Raw genomic sequence first — 13,762 nt, 5'->3', positions numbered from 1 at the left:
TTATATTTAACATTCCTGCAAGTTGGAAAATGGAGGACGAGGTAGGATGTCGCAGATAGTATAGCATTTCTAGCTGGTAGATCAATATCGAGCATGTATTCTGGTGCCTCGCCATACACAATCTTATGAGTAAGTGAGCAGATTTTGAATGCGATGCGGTCAGCTACGGGGAGCCAGTGTAGCTGAAACCGTACAGGTTGAGCAGGTTCAAAGCGCGACTTCCCCAGAATGAGCCGAGCAGCTGTGTTTTGGACTGTCTGAAGCCTTTTCAGTATGTAATCCCGACATCCAGTTTTAATGGAACTCCTTTTCTGACTTTATGCATGTATTTTCTATTTGTACACTGCTGTGACTTTTAACAAGAAATTGTGGTGTATCCAGTGGTGTGCTGGAGCCGGCTCGCACCGGCTCGCAAGAGCCGTTTGTTAAATTTTCTGGCATCTTGCGAGCCGGTTGTTGGCCCATGCGAGCCGGCTCGCCTCCGCTCCCCCGTTCCGCAAATCCATCTTCCGTCTGCCCTCTGCTCCCCATAGTAGCCCTGCTGGTTTCCTTTCTGCGCTGCCGCCGCCGTCCTGCCTTTAAAAAATTTATTTTCCCTCGAGGCGCGCCAGCGTTGAAGCGAAGGCAGCAGGCTCAGCTCAGTTCCTGCCTTCGTTCCATTCCTTCGCATCATGGCTCCGCCCTTGCGCAAACAGGAAATACGTCAGGCAAGGGCGGAGCCATGATGCGAAGAAACGGAACGAAGGTAGGAACCGAGCTGAGCCTGCTGCCTTTGCTTCAACGCTGGCGCGCCTCTTGGGAAAATTAATTTTTTAAAGGCAGGACGGCGGCGGGAGCGCAGAAAGGAAACCAGCAGGGCAACTATCGGGGAGCAGAGGGCAGACGGAAGATGGACGACCAGGGGAGCGGAGAGGGCTGGAAGATGGCGGAGAGGAGGGCAGGGGGGAGATGAGGATTGCTGGACATAGGTGGGTGGATGGAGGGCAGGGGAGAGGAGGGTTGCTGGACATAGGTGGGTGCGTGGATGGAGAGGAGGGCAGGGGGGAGAGGAGGGTTGCTGGACATTGGTGGATGGAGGGGAGAGGAGGGTTGCTGGACATGGGTGGGTGGATGGAGGGCAGGGAAGAGGAGGGTTGCTGGAAATTGGTGGATGGAGGGGAGAGGAGGGTTGCTGGACATGGTTGCATGGAGGGCAGGGGAGAGGAGGGTTGATGGACATGGGTGGGTGAATGGAGGGCAGGGGAGAGGAGGGTTGCTGGACATGGGTGGAGGAGAGAGAAGAAATGCTGGACATGGGTGGATGGAGGGCAGGGGAGAGGAGGGTTGCTGGGCATGGATTGATGGAGGGCAGGGGGGAGAGGAGGGTCGCTGGACATTGGTGGATGGAGGGGAGAGGAGGGTTGCTGGACATGGGTGCATGGAGGGCAGGGGGGAGAGGAGGGTTGCTGGACATGGGTGCATGGAGAGGAGAGGAGGGTTGCTGGACATGGGTGCATGGAGGGCAAGGGAGAGGAGGGTTGCTGGACATGGGTGGAGGAGAGGGAAGGGAGAGAGAAGAAATGCTGGATATGGGTGGAGGGGAGGGAAGAGTGAGGAATGAGATGAGAAGAGGGAAAAGGAAGAGAGGAGAATAACTGCAAATGGATGGAGAAAATAGGCAGAAGCTGAGGACCAGAAATGAAGAAGAAAGGAGGAAAGAAATAAATGGAAAGGAAGCCCTGGAAACGGAGTTAAGAGGACAGATAGCAGCAGAATCGGATACTGGGCCAGCATGAGCAGAAAAACAGTCACCAGACAACAAAGGTAGAAAAAAACTCATTTTATTTTCATTATAGTGTTTGGAATATGTTTACCTTGAGAATCAGGTGCTCAACATTAAAAGTTTATATTTATTTACTTATTTATGACATTTTATCCCACATTAAACATGAATTAGATTGGAACCTGGGATCATTTAATAGTTTTTTCCTGGAGAGAGTAATGCATTGCCCCCCCCCCCCCCGGCTATAGCCAGCTCTGCAATTTGGGGGGGGGCGCAGAGGTGGATGGGGGGGGGGGCGCCGAGGTGGACGGGGGGGGGGCGCCGAGGTGGACTGGGGAGAGAGCCTGTTGTTAAAAATTTACCAGCACACCACTGGGTGTATCAATTTTTTAAAATAAACATAAAGAAACATAAGCAAGGTTGGGGAACTGGTGATCTAAATATAAGATGAAATTTAATGTGGATAAGTTATAAAGTAATTTGTAATTCTAATTATATGTATTCAAGCCTGGGATCTACTTTAGCAGTTACTGGCTAGGAAAGGGACCATGGAGTCATTGTGGACGACAGATTGAAATCCTCAGCCCAGTGTACAGTAAGTAGTTTTTTTTTTTAAAGCTAACAATATTGGAGCTTATTTGGAAAAGAACAGAAATCAGCAGTGGGGCCCTTTTACTAAAATGCACAGAAATTTGCAGTTATTGAAGCTTAACATGGGATTTTACTGCTCAGTAGCTGCAAATTTTACATGCCTGTGTTCTGGAACATGCCTATATCAGAGGTCATTATATGCAAGCAGAAGGTGGCTTAGACCTAAATGCTGTGTAGTGTAAAATCATATAGCAGAAGAAGCTTTCCACTGCCAGCACAGATCATATACGTCAGCTGTAACTGAATATCACTCAACCAAGAGACGCTTCTCTCAGAATCATCCAATTGCTCTTCCAGTTAGATATTTGTAGAAAGCTTCTTCTATTATATGATTAGACTACAAAACATTTAAGTCTAAGCCTCCTTCTGTTTGCATATAAGGGACCCATGATGCGGGCACACCACTAGTAAAGCCTTAAGTCTTACCAGTTACTCTTTAATCCCTTATTCACCTCTTTAATACCCGTTCTTTTGCTCATTCCCATTGTAGAGAGCCTAGGGTCCTGCTATGGAGTACAAGCAGTGACACTGAGAGACTCTACTACTACTACTACTACTTAACATTTCTAGAGCGCTACTAGGGTTACGCAGCGCTGTACAAAATAAACAAAGAAGGACGGTCCCTGCTCAAATGAGCTTACATCTAAAGAATGAAATGTCAAGTTGGGCAGTCTAGATTTCCTGGGTAGAGATGTAGAGGTTAGGTGCCGAAGGCGACATTGAAGAGGTGGGCTTTAAGCAGAGATTTGAAGATGGGGAGGGAGGGGGCCTGACGTATGGGCTCGGGGAGTTTGTTCCACGCGTGAGGTGAGGCGAGGCAGAAAGGGCGGAGCCTGGAGTTGGCGGTGGTGGAGAAGGGTACTGAAAGGAGGGATTTGTCTTGAGAGCAGAGGTTACGGGTAGGGACGTAAGGGGAGATGAGGGTTGAAAGGTAAGGAGGGGCTGCAGATCAAGTACATTTGTAGGTTAGTAGCAGAAGCTTGAATTGAATGCGGTACCTGATCGGAAGCCAATGAAGTGACTTGAGGAGAGGGGTGATGTGAGTGTATCGGTTCAGGCGGAAGATAAGACGTGCAGCAGAGTTCTGAACGGACTGAAGGGGGGATAGGTGGCTAAGTGGGAGACCAGTGAGGAGTAGGTTGCAGTAGTCAAGGCGAGAGGTAACGAGAGAGTGGATGAGAGTTCGGGTGGTGTGCTCAGAGAGGAAAGGGCGGATTTTGCTAATGTTATAGAGGAAGAAGCGACAGGTCTTGGCTATCTGCTGGATGTGCGCAGAGAAGGAGAGGGAGGAGTCGAAGATGACACCGAGGTTGCGGGCAGATGAGACGGGGACGATGAGGGTTTTATCAACTGAGATAGAGAGTGGAGGTAGAGGAGAAGTGGGTTTGGGTGGGAAGACAAGAAGTTCGGTCTTGGCCATGTTCATTTTCAGGTGGCGGTTGGACATCCAGGCAGCAATGTCGGATAAGCAGGCCGATACTTTGGCCTGGGTTTCCGCAGTGATGTCAGGTGTGGAGAGATAAAGCTGGGTGTCATCAGCATAAAGATGATACTGGAAGCCATGAGACAAGATCAGGGAGCCCAGGGAAGAGGTGTAGATAGAGAAAAGAAGGTGTCCAAGGACCGAACCCTGAGGGACTCCAACAGAGAGCGGGATAGGGGTGGAGGAAGAGCCATGAGAGTGTACTCTGAAGGTACGATGGGAGAGATAAGAGGAGAACCAGGAGAGGACAGAGCCCTGGAACCCAAAAGAGTGTGTCAAGAAGTAAGTTGTGATTGACAGTGTCAAAAGCAGCGGATAGGTCGAGGAGAATGAGGATGGAGTAATGACCTTTGGATTTGGCGAGGATCAGGTCATTACAGACTTTGGATAATGCCGTTTCTGTCGAGTGAAGTTGGCGAAAGCCAGATTGAAGCGGATCGAGGATGGTAAGAGAGGCAAGAAAATCAATGCAACGGCTGTGAACGGCGCGTTCAAGTATTTTGGAGAGGAAGGGTAGGAGGGAGATGGGGCGGTAGTTGGAGGGACAGGTAGGGTCAAGTGAAGGGTTTTTGAGAAATAAAGCAAAGTTTCTCACCTGTAGCAGGTGTTCTCCGAGGACAGCAGGCAAAGTATTCTCATAGCTAAGTGACATCATCTGATGGAGCCCAGTGAGGATGCTGAGTTGTGATTTTACTTAGAACTTTCTAGCAGCATCCCACTATGAATGCGCTGGTTTCTTCCTGCCTGACGTGTTAGCAAAGGTCCCTCAGTCACTTTATAAAGGTAAAGAATACAACTTCAAGGGGAGGTGGGAGGGTATGTGAGAATACCTGGTCTGCTGTCCTTGGAGAACACCTGCTATCAGTGAGTAACTTTGCTTTCTCTGAGGACAATCAGGCTGTTGTATTCTCACAGCTGGGAATCCCTAGCTACCAGACTCACTGAAAACATTAATGCTAGAACAATAGGGATGCAAAAAGTCGAGGCCTTAAAGTCAATAACCTGAAACTATTTACACACTAGTTGTGAAGGAGCAACCTGGAATGAAAGAAAACTGGGTCTAGGGGTAAAGTTGGATTCTATATACTGAACAAATTCTTCAGGACTGCCTGCGAAAACCGGCTGTCATGTCTGGTATCCTGCTCAAGGCAGTAATGAGATGTGAATGTGTGGACAGATGACCAAATTGAGTCTATGCAAATTTCCTTTATGGAGGCTGACCTCAAGTGGGCTACTAAAGTAGCCATGGCTCTGATATTACAGAATCAGCCTCAATTGGGCATAAGTAAAAGAGATGCAATCTACCACCATCCAGTTTACTACTACTAATCATTTCTATAGCATTACTAGATGTATGCAACACTGTACACATAATATACAGGTACTTTCTCTGTCCCTAGGGGGCTCACAATTTGAGTTTTTGTATCTGGGGAAATGGAGGGTTAAGTGATTTGCCCAAGGTCACAGGGAGCTAAAGTGGGAATTGAACCCAGGTTGCCAGGATCAAAGTCTGCTACACTAACCATCACGCTACTCCTCCACTCCAAAAGAAACAAAAAGCTGGGTGGACTGTGGGCCTCAGTCCGCTCCAGACAGAAGGTTAAGTCTTGCTTGCAGTCTAAGGTATGCAGCACACTCTTGCCAAGATGGGCATGTGGCTTTGGGAAAAATGTTGAAAGGACAACTGACTGATTAAGATGAAACTCCGACATTACCTTAGGAAGGAACTTAGGGTGTGTGCAAAGAACTACTCTATTGTGGTGAAATTTAGTGTAAGGTGAATCAGTTACTAGGGCCTGAAGCTCATTGACTTTGCGAGCTGAAGTGACCACCACCAAAAATACTACTTTCCAGGTCAAATACTTCAGAAGACAGGAATCAAGTGGCTCAAAAGGCGCTTTCATCAGCTGGGTGAGGACAACGTTGAGATCCCATTAACAACACTTGGAGGTTTGACAGGAGATTTTGTTAATAACAAACCTCGCATGAAGAGAACAACTAGAGGCTGTACACATATGGGCTTACCTCCTACATGGTAAGCCCATATAAAATAATGAATGGAGTGGAACAGGTGGATGTGAAGCGTCTGTTCACGCTTTCCAAAAATACTAGGACTAGGAGGCATGCGATGAAACTATAGTGTAGTAAATTTAAACAAATCGGAGAAAATTTTTCTTCACCCAACGTGTAATTAAACTCTGGAATTCGTTGCTGGAGAACGTAGTGAAGGCAGTTAGCTTAGCAGAGTTTAAAAAGGGGTTAGACGGTTTCCTAAAGGACAAGTCCATAAACCACTACTAAATGGACTTGGGAAAAATCCACAATTCCAGGAATAACATGTATAGAATGTCTGTACGTTTGAGAAGCTCGCCAGGTGCCCTTTGCCTGGATTGGCCGCTGTCGTGGACAGGATGCTGGGCTCGATGGACCCTTGGTCTTTTCCCAGTGTGGCATTACTTATGTACTTATATGTAATTATGGTGGTAAACACTAACTGCACTTAGGTGAATCCTTACAGAGTTGGTTTTCAAACTAGATAGAGAGGTGTAGGAGGTATTCAAGTAGTTTTTTGTGTAGGACAGGTGAGGGGATATAAGGCCTTGCTTTCACACCAGACAGCAAGCCTCCTCCACATAAATGAGCAATATCTCTTAGTGGAGTCTTTCCTAGAAGCCAGCAAGATGTGGGAGATGCCCTCTGGCAAATCTAAGGATTCAAATTCTATGCTCTCAACATTCAAGCCGTGTGGGCCTGGGAATGGAGGTTGGGATGAAGACGAGATCCCTCGTTCTGCCTGATGAGGGTTGGAAAATGTTGAAATCTCCATGGATCTTTGGAGGACAACACCAGAAGGAAACCAGATCTGTCCTGGCCAGTAAGGCATGATTAGGATCATAGTTCCATGGCCTTCATTGAGTTTCAGCAATGTCTTCTTTATGAGAGGTATTGGAGGATACGCATATAGAAGTCCCTCCCCCCAGTGTAGAAGAAAGGCATCTGATGCTAGTCTGACATGTGACCTGAGCCTGGAACAGAACTGGGGGACTTTGTTGTTCAGTGGCAAAAGATCCACTGAGGGGGTGCCCCACTCTTGGAAGATCTTGTGGGTTATGCCCATGTTGAGAGACCACTCATGTAGTTACAAAACCCTGCTCAGGCTGTCATCCTTTCCTGGTAAGTCTGTGGCTCAGAGGACCATTCCGTGAAGAAGGGCTTATTGCCACATTCCTACTAGAAATGATAAGTAGTAGTAGTAGTACTGCTTCCTGACACAAGGGGTAAGATCCCTTATCCCCTGTTTGTCTACATAAAACATTGCAACCTAGTTGTATGTTTGAATTATTTGATTCTGTAGTTGATCTCCAAATGGCCCTTAGCTTGAGGAGGTTGACATGGAGATCTGTTTCCTGATCAGGCCATGTTCCCTGGGTGTGACGCCCATCCACATGATCTCCCTATCCTAGGTAGCATGCATCTGTTGTTAGCACCTTCTGAGGAGGTGGAATTTGGAATGGTAGTCCCACAGTCAAATTTGTCCAAATTGTCCACCAGAGAAGTGCATGTGTCAACTCTGGAGAAATCTGAATGACATCCGTTAGATTCCAAGCCGCCTGAGACCACTGGTAAGCTAGGGTCCACTACTGGGCCTATTTCAAGTGGAGATGTGCATTGGGAGTTACATGCACTGTTGAGTCCAACCAATTTTAACGTTTGTCGAGCTGTGACCTGCTTGCTGCTTTGGACTTGCAAGGTGACTGTTGATAAGGTCCCTTGTGGAAGAAAAGCCAGAGCCTGCAATGTATCTAGCAGGGCTCCTATGTACTCCAATCACTAAACCAGGAGAAAGAGGGACTTGGGGTAGTTGATCATGAACCCTAGTAGCTCTAATACCTGAATAATTATGTGTATGGACTCTGATGCCCCTTCCTGTGATGTGCTCTTGATCAGCAAATCGTCCAGACAGGGAAATACATACACTCCCAGTCTGCATAAGTACACCGCAAATATCACTAGACACTTGGTGAATATTCTGTGAGCTGACGCGAGGTCAAATGGCAGAACACAGTACTGGCATTGGTGTGGAATCTGAGATACTTCCTGTGATGGTGACGTATCAAAACGTGGGTATAGGCATTCTTTACCTCCAGAGAGCACAGCCAATCATTTTCCTGAATTATGGGGAAAAGGGTGCTCAGGGAAATCATCCTGAACTTTTCTTTGACCAGGAATTTGTTCAGGGTCCTTAGGTCTAGGATGGGATGAAATGGTCACATCTTCTTGGGTACAAGGAAGTACCTGGAATAGAATCCCTTCATTTCTTGCCCTGGTGGTACGGGTTCGACTGCTTTGGCCTGTAGAAGAGAGGAGATTTCCTCTTCAAGTACCAGCTTGTGCTGCGAGCTGATTAATGATGCACTTGGTGGGCAATTTGGTGGTCTTTGACGCCAATGCAGAGCGTAACTGAGTTGAACTATTTGAAGAATCCACTGGTTAGAAGTTACAAGGGCCACCTGTGATGGTAAAACTCCAGCCTCCCTTCTACCGGTAAGTACATTCAGTCTTGCTGATTTTCTCCTACAGGAGCAGGCTGCACAGCTTTGCCAGTTGGCCAGTAAGTAGATGAAGTGTAGGAAGTATCTGGGCAGGCATGCATATGATTCTTCTGACATAGCATCCAGACTCTCTGCCATGGGTGTGGGGATATGCAGACTCTCTTGGCTGCATGTCTCTGACATGGGACCAGAAGTTCAGGAGAGGTTGGCAGACATTTAGCTAACGCAGTTTTAGGGATCGAAAGTGTGTATATTTCCTGATCTTTCAAGAGACACACAGATGTGGCTCAAAGCTTTCTTGGGCTTTCGGCCTAGGGTACACGCTTTGGGAGCCAATTTTGTGCTTAAGATTCCTTGCTTGTGCTTGTAGTTTATAAGGGAAACCAATTTCAATTTTTTGACCCAAAACAGCCGGACAATTTTCTTGCTGCTGAAGAAGAATTGACTGTTATAGCATAATCCTGAATGTATGCTAGTAGGCTTGGGACAGTATTCGAGGGATACGACTGTTTAAAATAATTTTTCTCCTCAGATGTTTATTTTTGATGTCTTGGATTTCTGTTTCTTTTGGACATAAGATTGTTAGATTATTTCCTTTATCTTTGACTTGTAATGTTTTCTATATTTCTTGATTATCTCAGAATGTTAGAGATATGTAATTTGAAATTGAATAAAAATAATTTTTTTTTAAAAATAAGGGAAATAGTAAACAGCAAAGAAAACTTAAAAATTCTTCAAAGGAGGAGAAACAATACCCAAACGGGAAGGCACTGTGAAAGAAATATATGTATGCACTTGTGAGCAAGAACAAGAAGACGTGTCCTCCCTGCTCCATGGAAAAACGAACGAGAGACCTGCGCTCGTGCATCTGGCAGGAAAGAACCAGTGCAAGTGCAGTCGGGCAGTGTGAGAAAGTTCTAAGTAAATCCGTTAGTCAGCATCCGCACCGGGCTCCATCAGATGACGTCACCCAGCTGTGAGAATACAATGGCCTGCTTGTCCTCAGAGAATATACTTTTACCCAACTATGACATCACTTCACTTGTTGCTCGAGAGAAGGAGTTCCCACAGTATCCAGTACTGTAATGCGAGGAACAGACTTGCTTTGGAGGGAACTTCCCCAAGGTATAAAACCTTGTGTTCAATTCAAATCCCTGTCTTTGGCTCCTTGCCTCCCCACCTGAATTACCTGTTGTCAGGGGAGGGCCCATCCAGCCCAAACACTCTCGCAATCTAACCTTAAGCAAGTACAGGAGACAGAGACACTTGACTATCTTAGTCAGGACAGACTAGAAAGAGAAATCTAGGAGCATTTACAGTGATAGTAGCTGCCTGAGATGTGTGCTGTTGTTGGGACAGTGAGACCCTGCTGCACCCACTATTAGACTAAGGAGAAAAGGAGATGTTTGGCTCAGTTGTGTACCTCCAGCAGAGCAACTAAGACCACCCATTATCTAAGTGCTGCTTTGGAGTGTCAGAATCCCTGAGACTCTCAGTACAGCTAGCAACAAAGACTGTAAGTGACTATCACTTTGATACTTGCTTATGCTATATGCTAGTAGAGACAAAGAGCGGACATTGTCACATAGAAGAAAAGGATACATGGGAGATAAAGTAACTCTGTAAATACTGTTTTCCAAAGTGACTGCCTCTACTACTGTTATTGTCCCAGTTATTTATTAAGAAGAAAACAACTTTAAACAAGCTAGTTCAGAACACCATCGTTGGAATAGTCTAATTTATTGACCAAGTGAAAAAGGCAGCATGTGTGGAATAACTGCCTACGGCCTCCAGGCATTAGTCCTGGTCTTAAACCAATTTTTAAGGTGAATGGTTCCCCCATAAGGTCTAGTCCTGCTTCATAATAAATGAAACTACTAACCTTGTTTGTCCTTATTGTAACGTGAATGAGAGCGGGCCCAGAGCCCAAGTAAGACAGAACCACACAGTGGTTGCAGACAATGAAAAATAACATTTATTAAAGCTGTAGGTCAGGGCCCTGTTCCATTCACAGGTAGGAGAAACAAAAACAACATAAAAATAGTCCATAATGTAACCAAGTCCTTGTGTGGCTTGCTCCTGTAGGGCCACTGTGTACCTTCCTGTCTCTTAGCACAGTAGCATGCTTTACTTGTCCCTGGCCTGGCTCCTCAAGTACTCATGTCACAATACAAAAGCTGCAAGGTTTCAAGTGAGGCTTCGCCTACCTGACTGTAGCAGCAGCAATTTTACACATAGAGGGTGGAGGCATATATCCTGGGTGCTGCTGCTTCCTTCTGGGCCCCCTTAACCTGGCTGTACCCCTAGCTTTTATACTTCCTAGTTCCTGCTCTTCTAGCTCCAACTCTCCAGATAAAACACCTCTAATATAAAAAGCTGATTTTTCCGTTATAACCAAATGATAACTCTTGCAATGTCATCTCCATAGATCCTCCTTACTCTCACAAAGGACAACAATAGGAATACCATCCAGCAATTGTCAGAAAGATATGAGTGGAACTTGGGAGTGCATCCAAGTATGGGAGCAGGCCAGTGGCCACTGGAGTGTTCTACTCCTCCACTGAAGCTTTTGGCAGAAAATGCCTGGAAGAGGAGGGGAGCTTCCCTGTAACGCCCCTACCCTCTCACTCTTCTGGGAGCCCTAGATGTTGCCTACAGAAGGGAGGAAAGAGCGGCATCTGCAGCCCGGAGGCCAAAAAGTGCCAAGAAGGAAAACAAGCGGGACATCGTCAAGGTTTGCTGTTTCCGGTTGGCTGTTATGACTGCTACTTGCTTCTCAGTAGGACAAAATGTCCTGTGTGGCCTGTTCTGCTTCTGATTAATAAAAATAATAAAATAGTAAACTCTATAGATGCAACCCTCGAAAGAGTAAGGATCAGACCCTCAGCATTTTTCAGATAAAACAAAACAAACAAAAACAGCTTTATGGGGTCAGGCCAAGGGTTTGTGTTTTCTTAGTATTTGAACAATAATTTTTCAAATAAAATCTGGGCACATCTTTTGCTCCTGTTTGTAGCTAAGTTAGGGATAGGCGTTTATTAAATGAATTCAGTACACAGCTGCCATTTTGGTCTTCATTCACTAAACTCTTGTTAGCGGCTTATGGAAATAACTGTGTGCTAACAGCACAGGCCTGTGTAACAGTTAACACTGTGCTTTAGGTTAGCATGTGCATTAATTTCCATATTAACCACCTAAGATGGAAGAGAGCGTGAATTGAGTGGGGAATACGCTTTACAGTTAATACAGAGGTAGTTACTGCATGTTTATTGTAATGGTAGCAGATAATGAGGAGCCATTACCAGCTCACAGGGTATAGCAAACTGCACCATGCTATCTGCCATTCAATTAATGGAGAGAAAAGTTCTTTATCATGCATTAACTGAATGGCAAAATGCTGGAAATACACCAAACAGTTATGGCACATTAAGATGACTCCTGTCGTACGCCAATTCCAGCGCTAGAAAATATTTTTTAAATTTTATAGCACCGGGCTCCCATCAGAGCCCCTACTGCCTCCTAAATAGGAGGCAGTAAGGGCTCCCCCAAGAAATGGTCGTGTGGGAAGCGTTTTACTAACCGCACAGCCATTTTCTCCCTTAAACAAAAAGAGCACCATTTACTGGCGGCAGTAAAAGGGAGACTAAATTAGCCGTTTGGTAAAAGGGGCTATAAATTGGCCCATTAACCCGTGGCAACGGCAATAGTTTACATTATTTGGTTATTTTGTTTGACAGATTCTGATTATTTATAGGAAATCAACAGAATAATCAGAACTCCTCCACCCTTTAAAAAGGTTAAAAAAAAAAAAAGGAAATGAGCAAACCATTATTGATTATATATGGATCCTATATAGAATGTACGTATGAATGTGTTAATAATTTCTCAGAAGTTGTCACCAAATCTTTGAAAAAGTTACAAGTGCTCTCAAACTATTAAGGTTATACATTCTTAAAAGCATAGATACAGTATAAGGACAGCATTCTAACTCTATGTAAATGGCAAGAGCTACTAAAAATCCACATACAACAAAACAGAGTGAGTTTGAGGTTTCACACTACATCAAAATGTGGCAATTTATTTAATTTAGGGCCCTGTTTACTAAGGTGCATTAGCATTTGTAATGTGCCTACAATTAGCACGTGCACTTACCGTGTAGGCACCTATAGGGATATTGTAGGCACTTAAATGGTTAACGTTCCTTAAAGACGCTAATGCGCCTATAACGTGGTTTAGTAAACAGGGTCCTTAATTTCTCATATACCACCTAAAAGCCCAAAAGCTATCAACATAAAAGTTACTGCTCTATAAATTATATAAAACTTACCCCCCTGTTTACTAAGCCGCGCTAGTGGCTCCCGTTCACTAAATACCTTTCTTTAGGGGAAAAAAATCAAACATACCATTTATTCCTTTACTAATACTGACCTAGTGATCTGTTGTCCTTCCACCATATTTTCTGTTAAGACCATAACAGGGTTCAATCTATAATTCTTAAAACTGCTTTTAGTAAACAATTTTAAATTTTTGGTTCTTAAAAATATATGACATTTTTTGACTGGGATAGAGATTCACATTTTTTTAACACTTAAAAAAAAATAATTTGAGGCTTTATGCATATGGGAATAGAACTTTGGGTGCAACAAGAACACAGGAAAACCAACCAAAAATGATATAGCATGTGCAAAAAGTTTCTAATTGATTATTTTGAATAGACTGAACCCTGCTAACTTCATGTAAAATTCAATTAAAATCATTATTAATAGAGCACATTATGTAAATTAGAGAAATAAAGTCCCATTTTCCTTGATTTTTGTTAATCACTGTGCCCGTAAACCTTAGAACAGAAGCAGCCCAAGGGATTATCAGCAAGCATAAGAGAAGAAAAATAAATAAGTATGAAAGTTCTCATTTTTGCTGCTGCTGAGTTAGTGTTGTATAGAGCAAGGTACTCGATTAGGGGAAAAACTGAATTCACTCTTTCATACCTAGGTCAATGACTATCGTCTTGGAAAAGTTTCTGCTTCTTGACATCACTGAAAATAATATTTCAATATAAAAATGTCAAAATTTAACAAAAATATACCAAATATTATCTATTAAAAAGTTTTAAAAAATACTGTACCCTTTTCTATAAATTTATTCATTTTTTGGTCATCATCAGACATGTTTGGAGAAGCAAGACCTATATGAGTAGAGAATAAAACGTGTACGTTCAAAGTGTTCACTGAGAAAACTCTACTGGCAATACACCAAACAAAATGTACCATTCTATATCCTTACAAATAAAGATTATTAATCACTACATTTATT

The 13,762-nt window shown here is 44.3% G+C and overlaps 1 protein-coding gene across 1 annotated transcript in view; it reads right to left on the bottom strand.

Moving 5' to 3' along the window:
* The window catches only part of STXBP5 (syntaxin binding protein 5), a 789,999-nt gene that overhangs the window by 87,723 nt on the left and 688,514 nt on the right, over positions 1–13,762 (bottom strand). The window contains exons 19-20 of the mRNA XM_030194976.1: positions 13,575–13,634; positions 13,438–13,485 (exon numbers count right to left, since the gene is read on the bottom strand). Of these exons, the coding sequence (XP_030050836.1) occupies positions 13,438–13,485; positions 13,575–13,634 (108 nt within the window). The remainder of the gene's footprint in view (positions 1–13,437; positions 13,486–13,574; positions 13,635–13,762) is intronic.

This window comes from Microcaecilia unicolor, chromosome 3, assembly GCF_901765095.1.
Source record: "Microcaecilia unicolor chromosome 3, aMicUni1.1, whole genome shotgun sequence".
In the NCBI taxonomy this organism is placed as follows: domain Eukaryota; kingdom Metazoa; phylum Chordata; class Amphibia; order Gymnophiona; family Siphonopidae; genus Microcaecilia; species Microcaecilia unicolor.
Note: the sequence above shows the minus strand (reverse complement) of the source record. Positions and strands in the feature narration are given on the sequence as shown.